The 18490-nt window shown below is 45.1% G+C and overlaps 1 protein-coding gene across 1 annotated transcript in view; it reads left to right on the top strand.

Annotated features, from left to right (window-relative positions):
• LOC140722496 (uncharacterized) overlaps positions 1–589 on the top strand; it is a 30602-nt gene extending 30013 nt beyond the window's left edge. Inside the window, exon 8 of the mRNA XM_073037219.1 lies at positions 555–589. Within this exon, the coding sequence (XP_072893320.1) occupies positions 555–589 (35 nt within the window). The remainder of the gene's footprint in view (positions 1–554) is intronic.
• Positions 590–18490: the final 17901 nt, after the last annotated feature.

Here is an 18490-nt window from a genome sequence, read left to right as displayed (position 1 = left end):
TCTTTACCTTTTGGAATTCTGCCAGTGACTTGCACAGAGTTTGTCTGGCATTTCCTTTTCACCCGTTACTGCAACTACAACAGCAGTTTCTAGTGGTCCGATATCGACCCTCTCCCTTTTTTCACTCTTTATATATCTGGGAAAGAAAAAAATATACTTTGGTATCCTTTCTTATATTATTGACCATTTCCTTGCATTTCCTGCACATTCATGTATAACTAGGAGCATCTATAATATAGTTGACTCCGACATGACCCTAGACACTAGACTCTAGACACTAGAATACTACAGCACAGTACAGGCTCTTCCGCCCTGGATGTTGTGCCGACCCATGTATTCCTTTAAAAAGAGTACTAAACCCACAGTACCCCGTGACCCTCTATTTTTCTTTCATCCATGTGCCTGTCCAAGAGGTTCTTAAATACCCTTAATGTTTTAGCCTCCACCACCATCCCTGGCAAGTTGTTCCAGGCACCCACAACCCTTTGTAAAAAATTTACCCCTGATGTCTCCGCTAAACTTCCCTCCCTTAACTTTGTACATATGTCCTCCAGTGTTTGCTATTGGTGACCTGAGAAACAGATACTAGCAATCCACCCTATCTATGCCTCTCATAATTTTTTAGACCTCTATCAAGTGCCCTCTCATCCTTCTACGCTCCAAAGAGAAAAGTTCCAGCTCTGCTAACCTTGCTTCACATGACTTGTTCTCCAAACCAGACAACATCCTGGTAAATCTCCTCTGCACCCTCTCCATAGCTTCCACATCCTTCCTATAATGAGGTAACCAGAATTGAACACAATACTCTAAGTGCGGTCTCACCAGAGATTTGTAGTTTTGCACCTTGGCCTCTCTACTCTTGAACTCAATCCCCTATTAATGAAGCCTAGCATCCGATAGGAGTTTTTAACTATCCTATCAACCCGTGCAGCGACCTTAAGGGATGTATGGATTTGAACCCAAAGGTCCCTCTGTTCATTCACACTCTTAAGTAACCAACGATTAAACTTGTACTCAGCATTCTGGTTTGTCCTTCCAAAATGCATCACCTCACAATTATCCGGATTGAACCCCATCTGCCACTTTTCTGCCCAAATCTGCACCCTGTCTATATCCTCTTGTAACCTTCGACAACCTACAGCTCCATCCACAACTCCTCCAATCTTCATGGCATCCACAAATTTACTCACCCATTCTTCCACCTCTACATCCAGGTCATTTATAAAAATCACAAATGGCAGGGGTCCCAGGACAGATCCCTGCGACACTCCACTAGTCACCGACCTCCAGGCAGAATACTTTCATTCCACTACTACCCTCTGCTTTCTTCCTGTAAGCCAAGGTTCCACTTATCCCGTGCCTCATGATTTTCTGGATGAGTCTCTCGTGAGGGACCTTGTCAAATGCCTTGCTAAAATCCATGTAGACCACATATTCCACCGTACCTTCATCAATTGCTTTTTGTTACCTCTTCAAAAAACTCAATTAGCCTCGTGAGGCACGACGTTCCCTTCACAAAGCCATGTTGACCCAGACAGTAAATTCCAGGCACCCACAACTCTGTTAAACAACTACCTACAATTGCTGTAAATTTACCCCATCTCACCTTAACCAAATGCCCTCTGGTATTAGACACCAGTCATATGTAAAAAATAAACAAAATGCAGGCTGTCGACCCAGACTCATATCTCTCAAACTTGTACGCCTCAGTCAGATCTCTATTCTAACTCCAGAATAAACAAACCAAGTTTATCAAACTTCTACCAGTAGCACATGTCACCGAACCCAGGCAACATCCTGATGAACCTGTTCTGCACCCTCTCCAATCCTTCCAAGAGCCGGACAATCAGAAGTGAACACAATACTCCAGATGCTCCCTAAAACCATAAGACCCAGTAGCAGAATTAAGCCATTCGGCACAGTGAATTTGCTCTTCAATTCCTCTCTACCCCATTATCCCAGTAAACGTCGAGACTCATCCTAATCAGGAACATATCGACCTGCATTTTAAATATATCCAATGAAGTGACTTCCTCAGCCGTCTATTCAATAATTTCACAGATTCACCACCCGCCAGCCAAGGAATTTCTCCCAGTTTGTGTCCCCGGCAGCCAGGACAGTTCCCCACAGTTCTCAAGCATGTTAATATTCTGTATGAGCCTCCCATGTGGGACTTTTTCAAACACTCTACCAATATACAAGTAGACAATATCCATGTTTAACTTCATCAATCTCCTTTGTCACCTCCTGGATGAACTCAATCAAGCTGGCAAGACACAAACCCGAACCAAAGCCTTGCGACTGAACCCCAAACCACCTCATACATCCTCTCTGTCATACTCCCACGGGGCAGAACATATAAAAGGCTGAAGGTATGTACCACCAGCCTCAACGACAGCTTTATTCTGCATTTATAAGATTACTAAATGGTCACCTACTATGTTATTATTGGCTCTTAATAATAATAAGACAATTTTATATCTAAAATTATAGCATCGTACATCTCGTAACTATTAACAACTCGGATAACAACTTAGATAACCACAATATACTCACAGGAGAGCAGACAGAATACCTTTCGGGTTTGAACAACAGATAACAGATCATGTAATTCTATTTCAAACGCTGTGGAAAACAGAAAACTTTTAGTGTTATATTGTCAATCAAAAAAACACATCTGATTCTGTTCCTCGTGTGTTTAAGAGAAGTTCCAAATATATATAAAATTCATACAATACTTGTGAAATTTCTACAACTGATGAAGCATTCGCGTAAAATAATCATCCTATTAATAACAACAGAGAAACAACGACCACTATCAAAATAAATGGAGGGATTTTCCAGAGCGACTTACTAAGCCCACTATAGTTTTGTCTAGCTTTAAGCCCACTCATAATTTACTGAAACAGATAAAAATCAGGTATCTCATCAGAAAAAAATACGAATTAAACCTTGACACAGCTATACATTGAGGATTTGAAATTATTTGCTCTTGCATCAGTAAAGCTGAAACAAACAATTCAAATACTGGAACTAATTTCCAAATATATAAGCATGAACATTAGACTAGAAAAGTACAGAACATGATTAAACATAAAGAAAGGTGCAATAGAGTAGAATATCAAACAGAGCATCAGGATGCAGTGTAACAGAATATGAAACGGATATTTAGGATATCAATAAGCAAAGAAAATAGATCATCGTGTGATAAAGGAAAACCTTCCAACAAAATTTACTGCAAGGCTGAAGAAAATCTGAATTTACTGCCAGGCTGAACAAACTTTGAATTTACATCAAGGATCAAGAAAATCTGCCAAACAGAGCTGAACAGTAAAAATATAACGAAGGTAGTAAACACTCACTGTGCCCATATTGACGTATAGTTTTGGTAAAATATCCTGGTCTGAAACAGATCTGGAAAATATGCAAAACAATAAGAACTGAAATAGCAATTTCTGGAAAACCCCGTGTGCACTGGAGCGCACTTGGATTGATATGAACGAGAACAGTATGAGAATGATGAATAACAGATCTAAAAAAAAAATGAGACAACATCCAGATAAAAATTTTCAGGATCAGGGTTAATATCATGGACACATGACGTGAAAATTGTTTTTCTGCGCCAGCAGCACGATTACAGTAAAGTGTGTGAAGTGAGTCTGTATTTATGTATACAATTGTGTAAATATAATTGTATCAGCGTGAATTAATCAGTCTGATGGCCTGGTGGAAGAAGCTGTCCCGGAGCCTGTTGGTCCTGGCTTTTACGCTGTGGTACCATTTCCCGGATGGTAGCAGCTGGAACAGTTTGTGCTTGGTGAGACTTGGGTCCAGAATGATCCTTCGGGCACTTTTTACCCCCTATCTCTGAAATGACCTTAGTAGTAGGAGGTTCACATCTACAGATGCACTGGGCTGTCCACACCACTCTCTGCAGAGTCCTGCGATTGAGAGAAGTACAGTTCCCATACCAGGCAGTGATGCAACCAGTCAGGATGCACAAAGTTGTGCCCCTATAGAAAATCGTTAGCATTTAGGGGCCCATCCCAAACGTCCTCAACCATCTCAACCATCTGTTTTTCTGATTTTCTTTTCTTTTTGTTCAGACTAGAGAATATGCCAGGTAGGATGGTGGAATGCTCCTCTTGCAGGATGTGGGAAGTCAGGGAGACATCCAGTGTCCCTGACAGCGATACCTGCAAAAAGTGTATCCAGCTGCAGCTCCTAACAGACCGCATTAGGGAACTGGAGCAGGAGCTGGATGACCTCTGGATCATTCGGGAGACTGAGCAGTTTATAGATAGTAGTTTCCAGGAGGTAGTTACACCTAAGGAACAGGGCACAGGTAATTGGGTTACCGTCAGGCGAGTGAAGGGGAAAGGGCTGTTAATGCAGGGTTCTTCTGTGGCCATTCCCCTCCAAAATAGGTATACCTATTTGGATACTGTTGCGGGGGGGGATGGGTTACCTGGGACAAGCTGCGGCAGCCGGATCTCTGGCACTGAGTCTGGTTCTGCAGTGCAGAACGGAGGGAGGAGGAAGAGGAGAGCGGTAGTGATAGGGGACTCCATAGTCAGGGGTACAGACAGGAGATACTGTGGTTGTGACAGAGACTCCCGGATGGTTTGTTGCCTCCCGGGTGCCATGGTCAGGGATGTCTCTGATCGCCTGGACAGCATTCTGAGGTGGGAGGGTGATCAGCCAGATGTCGTGGTACACATCGGTACCAATGACATAGGTAGAAAGAGTCAGGATGTCCTGAAGACTGAGTACAGAGAGCTTGGTAGGAAGTTGAAAAACAGGAGATAGAGGGTAGTAATCTCTGGATTGCTGCCTGTGCCACGTGCCAGTGAGGGTAAGAGTGCGATACTCTGGCAGATGAACACTTGGCTGAGAAACTGGTGTAGGGGGCAGGGTTTCAGATTTCTAGATCATCGGGACCTCTTCAGGGGCAGGTGGGACCTGTACAAGAGAGCTGGGTTACACCTGAACTACAAGGGCTCCAATATACTTGCAGGGAGGTTTGCTAGTTTTATTGGGGAGGGTTTAAACTAGATGGGAACCAGAGTGCCAGAGCAGATAGTGGAACGGGGGTAAAAATAAATGTTGTTGGTCTTTCATGCAAAGTCACAAATAGCAAGGTTGTGTGTGCTGGTAATAATCTTCTGAGGTGTGTATATTTCAAAGCGTGGAGTATTGTGGGAAAGGCAGACGAGCTGAGGGCCTGGATTGACACATGGAATGATGACATCATAGCCATTACTGAAACTTGGCTACAGGAGGGGCAGGACTGGCAGCTCAGTGTTCCAGGGTTCCAATGTTTCAGACGTGACAGAGGCAGAGGGATGACGAGTGGGTGGTGGCTTTACTAGTCAGGGAAAATATTACAGCAGTGCTTCGGCAGGACAGATTAGATGGCTTGTCTACTGAGGCCATATGGGTGGAGCTGAGAAACAGGAAGGTATGATCACATTAATAGGGTTGTATTATGGACTACCCAATAGTCAGAGAGAATTGGAGGAGCAAATCTGCAAAGAGACAACAGACAACTGCAGGAGACAGAAATTTGTGATTGTAGAGGATTTTAATTTTCCACACATTGATTGGGACTCCCATACTGTTAAACGTCTAGATGGGTTAGAGTTTGTAAAATGTGTTCAGGGAAGTTTTCTAAATCAATATATAGATGTACCAACTAGGGAGGATGCAATATTAGATCTCCTATTAGCAAATGAGTTAGGGCAGGTGATGGAAGCCTGTGTAGGGGAACACTTTCGTTCCAGTGATCATAACGTCATTAGTTTCAATTTGATCATGGATAAAGATAGATCTGGTCCTCGGGTTGACGTTCTAAACCTGAAAAGGGCCAAATTTGAAGAAATGAGAAGGGATCTATAAATCGTAGATTGGGACAGGTTGTTCTCTGGCAAGGATGTGATTGGTAAGTGGGAGACCTTCAAAGGAGAAATTTTGAGAGTGCAGAGTTTGTATGTTCCTGTCTGGGTTAAAGGCAAAATGAATAAGAATAAGGAGCCTTGGCTATCGAGGGATATTGGAACACTGATAAAGAAGAAGAGAGAGATGTATAACATGTATAGCAACAGGGAGGAAATAAGATGCTTGAGGAGTATAATAAGAGCAAGTTAATACTTAAGAAAGAAATCAGGAGGGCTAAAAGAGGACATGAGGTTGCTTTGGCAGTCAGGGTGAACGATAATTTTAAGAACTTCTACAGGTATGTTAAGAGCAAAAGGATAATAAGGGGTAAAATTGATCCTCTTGAAGATTAGAGTGGTCGGTTATGTATGGAACCAAAAGAAATGGGAGAGATATTAAATGGGTATTTTGCATCTGTATTTACTAAGGAAACTAGAATGGAGTCTATGGAAACAAGGCAAACAAGTAGGGAGGTCATGGAACTTATACAGATTAAAGAGGAGGAGGTGCTTGCTGTCTTGAGGCAAATCAGAGTAGATAAATCCCCCAGGACCTGACAGGGTATTCCCTCGGACATTGAAGGAGTATAAATGTTGAAATTGCAGGGGCCCTGGCATAAATATTATGTCGATATCCACGGATCGGGTGCCAGAGGATTGGAGGATAGCTCATGTAGTTCCGTTGTTTAAAAAAGGCTCAAAAAGTAAGTCATGAAATTATAGGCTGGTAAGTTTGACATCGGTAGTAGGTAAATTATTGGAAGGAATACTAAGAGATAGGACCTCCAGGTATTTGGATAGACAGGGACTTATTAGAAAAAGTCAATATGGCTTTGTGCGTGGTAGGTCATGTTTAACCAATCTATTAGAGTTTATCGAGGAAGTTACCAGGAAAGTGGATGAAGGGAAGGTAGTGGATGTTGGCTACATGGACTTCAGTAAGGCCTTTGACAAGGTCTCACATGGGAGGTTAGTTAGGAAGATTCAGTCGCTAGGTATACATGGAGAGGTAGTAAATTGGATTAGACATTGGCTCAATGGAAGAAGCCAGAGAGTGGTAGTGGAGGATTGCTACTCTGAGTGGAGGCCTGTGACTAGTGATGTGCCACGGGGATCAGTGTTGGGTCCATTGTTATTTGTCATCTATCTCAATGACCTGGATGAGAATGTGGCAAATTGGATCAGCAAATTTGCTGATGATACAAAGATTTGAGGTGTAGTGGACAGTGAGGAAGGTTTTCAAAGCTTGCAGAGGGATTTGGACCAGTTGGAGGAATGGGCTGAAAAATGGCAGATGGAGTTTAATGCGGACACGTGTGAGGTATTGCACTTCGGAAGGTCAAACCAAGTTAGAACATACAAGGTAAATGTTAGGACACTGGGGAGGGCAGTAGAACGGAGGGATCTGGGAGTATAGATACATAATTCCCTAAAAGTGGCGTCACAAGTGGATAGGGTCGTAAAGAGAGCTTTTGGTAAATTGGCCTTTATAAATCAAAGTACTGAGTATAAGAGTTGGAATGAAATGGTGAGGTTGTATAAGACATTGGTGAGACCGCATTTGGAGTATTGTATGCAGTTTTGGTCACCTAATTACAGGAAGGATATTAATAAGGTTGAAAGACTGCAGAGAAGGTTTACAAAGATGTTGCCGGGACTTGAGAAACTGAGTTACAGGGAAAGTTTGAATAGGTTAGGACTTTATTCCCTGGCATGTAGGAGAATGAGAGGTGATTTGAAAGAGGAATATATATAATTATGATGGGTATAGATAGAGGGAATACGAGCAGGCTTTTTCCACTGAGGCAAGGGGAGAAATAAAAAACAGAGGTCATGGGTTAAGGGTGAAGGGGAAAAAGTTTAAAGGGAACATGGGGGGGGGGCTTCTTCACACAGAGAGTGGTGGGAGTGTGGAATGAGCTGTCAGATGAAGTGGTGAATGCGGGATCACTTTGACATTTAAGAAAAACTTGGACAGGTATATGGATGAGAGGGGTTTGGAGGGATATGGGCCAGGTGCAGGTCAGTGCGACTAGGCAGAAAAATGGTTCGGCACAGCCAAGAAGGGCCAAAAGGCCTGTTTCTGTGCTGTAATGTTCTGTGGTTCTGTCTGAGGTGAAAGAGGTGCTGCTGTGCCTTTTTTCACCACACAATTGATGTGTACAGACCACGTGAGGTCCTCAGTGATGTGAATGCCGAGGAACTTAAAGCTGTTCACTCTCTCAACCCCAGATCCATTGATGTCAATAGGGGTTAGCCCGTCTCCATTCCTCTTGTCTGTGCAACATTGCATCCAGCTCCTTTGTTTTTGCGACATTGAGGGAGAAGTTGTTTTCTTGTCACCACTGTGTCTGGGTGGTGACTTCTTCTGTGTCGGCTGCCTCGTTATTATTTGAGATTTGGCCAATAAATATAGTATCCTCAGCAAATTTAACTAGCAGATTGGAGCTGTGGGTGGCGACACAGTCATGCGCATACAGAGAGTAAAGGAGGGAGCTTAGGACACAGCCCAGAGGGGCTCCTGTGTTGAGGGTTAGAGGGGCAGAGGTGAGGGAGCCCACTCTTACCACTTGCTGGTGATCTGACAGGAAATCCAGGACTCAGCTGCACAAGGCAGGGTGAAGGCCGAGGTCTCTGAGCTTCTTGTCAAGCCTGGACGGAATGATGGTATTGAATGCTGAACTGTAGTCTAATAACATCATTCTCACATAAGCATCCCTCTTCTCCAGATGTTTAAGGAGGTGTGCAGAGCAGTGGCTATTGTGTCATCTGTTGATCGGTTGTGTCAGTAGGTGAATTGTAGGGGGTCCAGTGTGGGTGGTAACAAGCTGCAGATGCAGTCCTTGACCAGTCTCTCAAAGCATCTGCTTATTATTGAGGTGAGTGCGACCGGACGCCAGATGTTCAGGCATGTTGCTTTAGTCGCTTTAGGTACAGGAACAATGGTGGATGATTTGAAGCAGGAGGGAACTCTACATTGGGAGAGGGTGAGATTAAAAATATCCGAAAATACACCTGCCAGTTGTGTCGCGCGCATCCTGAGTACCCGCCCTGGGACGCCGTCCGGTCCCGCAGGCTTGCGACTGTCCACTCGTTGGAAACACCTGCGAACTTCAGCCTCAGAGAAGACCAATGTGCAGGTCGCTTTGTCGGCTCTCCTCGGGGTCTCAGTGTTGGCGATATCGAACCGAGCGTAAAGAGACTTAGATCCTCTGGGAGACAGGCAGCGATGTTGGCAGCACCACTGCACTTAGCTCTGAAGTCTGCATTGGGGTGCAGAGCTTGCCATAAGCTGTGTGTGTTGTTGGTGGAGAGCTGTGTCTGAATACGATCTCTGTATTGTCGTTTCGCTGCCTGGATGACTTTGCACAGATCGGAGCTGAATTTCTTGAGCTCCTGCTGATCACCGGCAATGTAAGCAGTCGGTCACACGGCAAGTGCTGTTCACACGGAACTGTTGATACAAATTTTGTGGTTTGGGAAGGCCTGACTGATCTCCCCTCTGTGGCAATAACACACAACTGGGGGATGTTATTACACAGTTGTGATAATAACAACCGGGAACTCCCTTGGCAGCCGTAAAGGTTTACACAGCAGCACCAGGTACTCCAGATCTGGGAAACAAAAGCATTAATGATCATGAACATACCCTAAATCCTGTTCTCTTCCCAAATAGGGGGGGGGGGTGTGTGTGTGTGTGTGTGTGTCGGGGGTGGTGGTACTGGATGACGACACGATTGTTGGTGACGGTAGGGGCCAATTCTGGATCTGTGGACTCGGGAGCAGCTGGGACAGAGGGACACCTGGGATGCAGGCGCTTGGGTAGTTGGATCCTTCTTGCATCTCCTCTTCTTTTCAGCAGTCGCTCTTCTGTGTTCCTCAAAATTCCTGGCTTTTCCGTGGATCAGCGGCTGCCACTCGTTGACCTCCATATTTACCTGAGAGAGCCTCTGCTTAATTTGCTCCCTGTACCTCCTGCGCGGGGCACCACAATCTCTCTTGCCCTGAGAGAGTTCTCCGTAGAGTACTGCTTTCGGTAACCTGGAGTTATCCATGCGAGACATGTGTCCTGTCAGACGGTGGATCTGGCTGAGCAGCGAAGTGGCTTCAGGGCCTGGAAGTTGAACATATATAGCTGTGCATGTCTGTGTGATTATATGACATATTAAACTAAATAAGTAGTGCAGAAATAGAAATTTAAAAAGAGATTAGTGAGGCAGTATCGATGGGTTCAATGTCCATTCGGAAACTGCATGGTAGAGGAGAAGTTGCTCCTGAATCGTTGAGTGTGCGCCTTACTCCGTTCCTCGTGAACCAGACGGTGATGCAGCCAGTTCCAATGCTCTGCAAGTCACACCTGTAGAAATATTCAAGTGATGTTGGAAACCCCTGATGAAATATAGCCACTGTTGTGCCTTCTCTGTAGTTGCATCGATATATTGGGTCCAGGTTAGATACTCGGAGATACTGACAGCCAGGAATATAGAATTGCTCACTCTTTCCACATCAGATCCCTCTGTGAGGACTGGTGTGTCGTGTTCCCTCATCTCGCCTTTTCTGAAATTCACAATTAGCTCTATTGACATACTTTCATAACACAAGCAGGATTCAGCACTCCATACACGCATTTGCAAATCTGATAAGAGGTACACATCACTGAACGTAAATGAAAACATAACCCATAAAAGTGAAGAAACTATCATAATAGTAGAAAACGTTAACCAATGGAAGAGTCTGACTCTCCACGGAGGACATCCCCACGATCTGATCTTAGATGTCGACAAGGAAGCGTCGAGCCCCTGTCTCAGAGTTGGAGACCTCTTCCTAGAAACAGAAGGGATCATTGTAGCAATACAGGACAAGGATGTTGACACATGTAGTTATCAATAATACAGAATAAACGACCAATAGATTCAGGATGATAAATGCTGAAGATTACAAGAGAAACCAGAAACAATCCAACACTTTACAACATCCTGCAGTAATTTAACTGAATCTCATGACTTGCACAAGCACAATCAAGTGGTGGATAACATTCCCAAAAAGCTTGCTTGAACTACAACTGATGAAAAACACGATAACTTACAATAAGTACAAGCCTGCTCCACTTTTAGAGTTAGAGTCCTTCATATCATACTGCGTCCGATCATGATTTCAGGTCGGATAATCCATGATATGCGTTCGGATGTAATTTTACAGGATAAACAAGCAAAAGCAACTTTTTAAATATATATAGCCATTCCAAACACACAGAACTTACAGAAATGAATTAGTAAAAAAAAAACAGAAATATGTTGAATTGAAAGGGAAAAATGAAAGACTATGGAACACGAACAGGGTATTATTTATCCCAATCGTAATATCAATAACTGGTATCATCCTAAAGGCTTTACAGAATAGTATTAATAAATTAGACCCACACGGCGATACTTGTGTAAATCTTCGAAAACCCATAACACTATACACCACGAGAATAGTCTGAAATCTCCTATCAATTGAGACATGAGTGTGCTTGGCTATACCTGTACCTCAAGTTTTACCAGTTTAGGCTAAGATAATAATAATAATAATAATAATAATAATGACTTATTTATAAAGCATCTTTCATCCAGACGTTCAAACCGCATCACAACGCGATAAAGTGCAAACTAGAAAATAAAAGACAAAATGTGTCAGTCCTAATATACACCTCAGACTTCTGCACAGTACTGTAGTTTAAGGTGTTGAATTCTACAGTTTAGGAACATAGTCCCAAAAAAACTCAACGCTGACCTCCCAATGATCCTTTGGCCTTCTACCTTATCGTCTGCCTGCACTGCATTTTCTCGGCAACTGAAACACTGTTTCCCTGAACTATTCTGTTCCATTTTTCCTTGTACAACCTCATTGCACCGATGTGATGTAATGATCTATTTAGATCGCATGCAGAAAGTTTTCCATTTTACAGTGGTGCATGTCACAATAATAAACCAATCTACCGATTCATTGTCAATAATACAGCGCCCCTTGGTTGCTTAAGATTGTTATAACCGGGGGGGGGGGGGGTGGTGACAGTGCGGATCAGCTGCCGCGACCTATTAAATGCTCCCAGTGGCGAGTAGCCTCTGTCCAGCTCTTGGCCTTCACGTGCGGTTTAGCCACTAATCCCGGTGGAAGCGTTTCTTCCCACAGGAGAAGGGGCAGAGGTGGGTTACTGGTGCCTTACAACCAGTCGCTTTGGGCAGATGGGGCTTGTCGGCTGTGATTGGCAGCTCCCCCACCCAGGAACAAGAAAACTCTGATCTCAAAACTCCACTGCCTTGTAACTGTAACCCCTCATGGGGAAGAGTTTGGGAGTAAACCCAGTGGGAAAAGCCTGGAGCTGGAGTCCCTGAGTCAGTGTTAAATGGTGTTCAATGCAGACTGGCATCTCCTGCGACACCTCTGGTGCCAAGCTGTGTCAGTCTATGTCGTTCCTTTGTGTACATCAGATGCATGGAGAGAGGGAGCTTGCTACATCGGCAGAAGCTTCCTCTCCATATCGGAGTGTCCCGGCTTGCGGGGCAGGACATCCATGGTCGACTCTGACAGACGGAGGCCTCATTAGACAGCGCCCCACACCCCCACAGCAAGACTGATGAGTAGCAGTTGCCAAGACTTCACCACCCTCTCCCACAGACACGATGTACATCACTGAGACAGACGCTTGTGGCTTCTTCCATTAACACAGATTCCATCTTTCCACCAATCCTCCATCACTGCGATTGAAAACTACCCATTTTCATTCCTGTCATTCCGATGGGTTATCGATCCGCAACTTCACTCTGATTCTCCCCCAGACGCTGCCCGACTTGAGTATTTCCCGCGTATTCTGCTCCTGTTTTGATGCAAGAGCAGTGGATACCTGTGACTCCCCAGTGTGCAGATTGGCCAAAATGCACAGTGTCCTGCTCTCCATAGTTCCACACCAGATCAACATTAACATCCTCTGTTAATGAGGCAAACAATGCTTCAAATATAGTGAAATGTTGTTGTAACGGGAGTGCAGTCAGGACTGCAATAGGATATTCAAGATTCAAAAACTTTATTGTCGTTCCAACCGTACATCAGCTCTGCAGGGCAGAATAAGATAGCGTTTCTCAGGAGCAGTGTAATCATAACATAACAAACGCAACACTAAATAATAAACACAACAATAAATAATAAAACACAACAGCCACATGTCGCTTTAAATCAAGTTATAAGTGTCCGGTGCAAGTTAAAAGTGTCCAAAGCAGAGTCAGATAGAGCAGCTATTTAGCAGTCTGACTGCCTGTGGGAGGAAGCTGTTTAGTAGCCTTGTGGTTTTAGTTTTGATGCTCCTGTAACGTTTGCCTGATGGCAGAAGAACAAACAGTTCATGGAGAGGGTGTGAGGGGTTTTTAATGATGTACCGTGTCTTCTGGAGGCATCGACTCTGAAAGAGGTCTTGGACAGAAGGTGGGGATACCCCAATAACCTTCTCTGCTCCCTAACCACCCCCTGCAAGGCTTTTTTGTCGGCAGCACTGCAGCTGGAGTACCAGGTTGTGATGCAAAAGGTCAGCACACTCTCAACCATGCCTCTGCAGAATGTAGTTAAGATGTTAGTGGGGAGTGATGCTTGCTTAAGCTTCCTCAGAAAGTGCAATGAGCGGAATGTTCACCTTCAGAAATAACTAGAACCAGAACATGAGGATTGGACATTTTCAGGGACATCCATTGCTGTCAATTCCGTGTCTGTGAACAGAATTTTACTTTCTGTCCTAATATCCATGGAAGCATTGAATTTATTCATGTAATCTCAAACACTGAATGCTGAAATACCGTTATAAAGTTCTTTGTCAGATGAGCCGTTTAATGTTTTGAATATGTTCTCTGTTCCCATGGAAGATGTTCAACAGAAACACAAGGAGACTCTGCGGGCACAAACTGGAACACTGAGAGTGAACACGATCCTGATGACGGAGAAGGTGAAGGTTTTCAAGCTGGTTGATCGATACGCTGAGCTCACGGTCATTTCTACTGTTCGAGATTGGACACTGGTGGAACATGAGCTGCTGGCAAGAGGCAGAGACCATGAGGATTATAGAGAGAAACAACTCCGCAGACAGCTGGAAAAAATCCGTACTGATCAGTTATTCCAGAGCAGCTTTTCCCGGAGTAAATCCAAATCTGGGAGTTCAGCAGCAGTGGCCGGAGTCCCGGGGATCGGGAAAACAACGATGGTACAAAAGATTGTTTATGACTGGGCCATGGGGAAAATATACCAACAATTCCAGTTTGTCTTCAGTTTCAAATTCCGAGAATTAAACACCATTAATTGTAGAATAAACCTGAGGGAACTGATTCTGGATCAGTATCCTTACATTGGGAATTTCCTGAGAGAAGTCTGGAAGAACGCAGAGGGATTACTGTTTATATTCGATGGTTTGGATGAATTCAAACACAAAATCGATTTTGCGGACAGTCGGAGAGATACAGAACCCAAGCACCAGTGCCCAGATCCCGAGTGGTGGTGTGAAGTGTCTGACATTGTGTACAGTTTAATCCAGGGCAAGCTGCTCCCAGGGTGTTCAGTGCTGGTGACCACCCGTCCCACTGCGTTACATTTATTGGAAAAGGCAGAGATCAGTGTCTGGGCTGAAATCCTGGGATTTGTTGATGAGGAACGGAAGGAATATTTCATCAGACATTTTGAAGATCAGACGGTGGCGGAAGCTGTTTTCAAACACGTTAAGGAGAACGAGTTCCTGTACACCATGAGCTACAACCCCTCCTACTGCTGGATCCTTGCTCTGGCACTGGGCCCCTTCTTCACACAAAGAGTCAGGGACCCACAGCGAGTTCCCAAGACCATCACCCAACTGTACTCCTACTATATTTATAACATCCTGAAAAACCACGGCCGTGAGATTGAGAACCCCCGTGATGTGTTACTCAGGGTTGGTCAGATGGCCTTCAGAGGAGTGTCCAAGAAGAAGATTCTGTTTACAGATGGAGATTTGATCAAGTACAATCTTCAGCCTTCCCAGTTCCTGTCCGGGTTCCTGATGGAGCTTTTGGAGGGAGAGGATTCTGCCCAGAGTGTGGTGTACACATTCCCGCACCTCACCATCCAAGAGTTTGTAGCTGCAGTCGCACAATTCCTGAATCCACATCCCGGGGATATCCTGAAATTCCTCACTGAAACTCACAACACGACAGATGGGCGATTTGAGGTATTTCTCCGTTTTGTTGCTGGTCTCTCCTCCCCAATGACAGCTCGGGGCCTGGTGGAGTTTCTGGGTCCATTTCCTCATGAAACAACCTGCTGGGTGATTGACTGGGTCAAGGAGGAGGTTAAACGCCAGAGTGGAAACACATGGAGTGAAACTGGTAAAAGGAGCCTCCTGAACACATTGCACTACCTGTTTCAGTCTCAGAATCGTGGACTGGCTCAGGCCACACTGGGATCTGTGGAAACACTTTCATTCAGTAGAATGACACTGACCCCGATTGACTGCGCGGTCCTGTCTCATGTCATCGGACTCGGTGATACAATAAAACACCTCGACCTGGAGGGCTGCCACATTGAGTGTGAAGGAATCCAGCGGCTGGGACCCGGGCTGCACAAGTGCCAGGAGTTGAGGTAACTTGATTTAACTCTCACTCTGAACTGTGAAACTGTTCTATTGTGTCATCTCAATGTAAAGAGATTTGGCTTAAACTGTGATAAATCAGATTGTGAAGAATTGTGACAAATGCCCAGGGGATCGGTCAGTAATTCCCCAAGGACAGGAGGGTTCTGTGGTTCCTTGTGAAGGGATGTTGGAGACTTCATCAGATCAGTGAACAACGACCATTGGTTTAATGGTAGTAAATCACAGGAAAGACCGTGTTTCTCACTGCCTGTGACACGTCCATTGACAATGTTCCTTCTCACTGTTACTGACACCCAGACCGACACTGACTGAAGCAGGTGGGTCAGAGATTGACACTCCCTTCCCAGTGAGGGACAAGAGACCGTCACCAGACTGTCCCAGTGAGAAGGATAGAATTATTACTGTGAGATTGTCCTCCCCTGTCCTTCCCCGTGTGTGACTATCTCCATCAGACCACCTGTGCGACTGTGCTCACTACCAGATACTCAGACCTCACGGGCGCATCTCCTCTCCCGATTCTGGGTCTGAGTTCAGACACACCCCTCCTGTACAATCGATTTCTGGATCATCTCATCTTATTGGATTATCTTTTCCCATCGGTATACTGCTGTGGGACTTCTCATTCCTATTCCCCTTCATCCTGTTGGACCTCTCTTTCTCATCCCCCTTCCTCCTGTGGGATCTCTCTTCCCCATCCCCCTTCCTCCTGAGGGATCTCTCTCCCCATCCCCCTTCCTCCTGTGGGATCTCTCTTCCTCATCCCCTTCCTCCTGAGGGATCTCTCTTCCCCATCCCCCTTCCTCCTGTGGGATCTCTCTCCCCCATCCCCCTTCCTCCTGTGGGATCTCTCTCCCCCATCCCCCTTCCTCTTGTGGGATCTCTCTCTCCCATCCCCCTTCCTCCTGTGGGATCTCTCTCCCCCATCCCCTTCCTCCTGTGGGATCCCTTTTAACCATCCCCTTCCTCCTGCAGATTCTGTCTTCCTATCCATTTTCCTCGGGTGGGATCTCTTCCACGACCTCCCATCGACACTTTCCCATTCACAAATCTTCCTCACTGTTTGACTTTCCCCCATCCTTCGTTCCTGACACTCCCGACCCTCTCACGTCAGGAACACTTTTCTCTACATCGGGGAAAGAGAGAGAATATGTGGAGTTTACAGGGTCACACCGACAGACTAAATTACTGACATTCGGTGAATAACCTGGAGCTGGGCAGTGAGGGACATTGACAGAGATGGGAACTCCGATCATTGATTTACTGAAGGGTTTAATGTTTCCTGAAATATCCGAGTGAGAGAAATTCCGACCCACGGTTTGAATCACTTTGTTTATCAATCTGCTGCTTGTGTTTAGACTTGGGGTGAATAAACTGGGAGATTCAGGAGTGAAACTGGTGTCTGCGGCTCTGAGGACCCCGGAGTGTAAAATGCAGAAGCTATGGTAAGTACCAGACTGTGGGAGATTGTGTTTACAGTCACTGGGTGTCTGACACTGAACATTAATGTGATCAGTAATAGTGTTACTGATAAACACTGGGGATTTGTACCGTCTCCTGTCTCTCTGTGTCCTTCACCATCACTCTCTCTCATCTCCAGGCTGAACAATGTCGGTCTCACAGATTCTGGTGCTGCTGATCTCGCCTCCGCTCTCAGTGCAAACCCATCACTGACGGAGCTGAACCTGAGTGATAATAAACTGGGAGATTCAGGAGTGAAACTTGTGTCTGCGGCTCTGAGGATCCCAGAGTGTAAAATACAGAAACTGTGGTAAGGCCCAGACTGTGGGAGATTGTGTTTAGAGTTACTGAGTGTCTGACAATGAACATTAATGTGATCAGTAATTGTGTTACTGATAAACACTGGGGATTTGTACCATCTCCTGTCTCACTGTGTCCTTCACCCTCTCTCTCCCTCATCTACAGGTTAAACAATGCCAGTCTCACAGATTCTGGTGCCGAGGACCTCGCCTCCGCTCTCAGAACAAACCGATCACTGACAGAGCTGAACCTGAGTGCTAATAAACTGGGAGATTCAGGTGTGAAACTGGTGTCTGCGGCTTTGAGGAACCCGGAGTGTAAAATACAGAAAATTGAGTAAGTACCAGTCTGTGGGAAATTGTGTTTACAATCACTAGATGTCTGACACTGAACATTAATATGATCAGCAGAAACAAAGAAACATAGAAACCATACAGGACAATACATGCCCTTCCGCCCACAAAGCTGTGTCGAACATGTCTGTACCTCAGAACTACCTAAGTTTTACCCATAACCCTCTATTTTTCTGAGCTCCATCTAGACATCCAGGAGTCTCTTAAAATACCCTATCATATCCGCCTCCACCACCGCTGCCGGCAGTCCATTCCACACCATCACCATTCTCTGATTAAAAAACTAACCCTGACATCTCCTCTGTACCTTCTGCCAAGCACCATAAAAAATGCCCTCTCGTGCTAGCCATTTCAGCCCTGGGGAAAAGCCTCTGACTATCCACATGATGAATGCCTCTCATTACCTTGAACACCTCTGTCAAGTCACCTTTCATCCTCCGTCATTCCAAGAGAAAAGGCCGAGTTCACTCAACCTATTCTGCTAAGGCATGCTCCCCAATCCAGGCAACATCCTTGTAAATCTCCTATGCATCCCTTCTATGGTTTCCATGTCCTTCCTACAGTAAAGTGACCAGAACTGAGCACAGTATTCCAAATGAGGTCTGACCAGTGTCCTATATAGCTGCAACATTACCTCTCAGCTCTTAAACTAAATCCCACAACTGATGAAGGACAATACACCGTATGCCTTTTTAACTGCAGTGTCAACCTGTGCAGCTGCTTTGAGTGTCCTATGGACTCGGACCCCAAGATCCCCCTGTCCTCCACACTGCCAAGAGTCTTAACATTAATACTATATTCTG

The sequence above is a fragment of the Hemitrygon akajei genome, unplaced genomic scaffold (genome assembly GCF_048418815.1).
Source record: "Hemitrygon akajei unplaced genomic scaffold, sHemAka1.3 Scf000078, whole genome shotgun sequence".
Classification (NCBI taxonomy): domain Eukaryota; kingdom Metazoa; phylum Chordata; class Chondrichthyes; order Myliobatiformes; family Dasyatidae; genus Hemitrygon; species Hemitrygon akajei.
The sequence above is the reverse complement of the archived record's forward strand: the minus strand, read 5'-3'. Positions and strand labels throughout refer to the sequence as shown.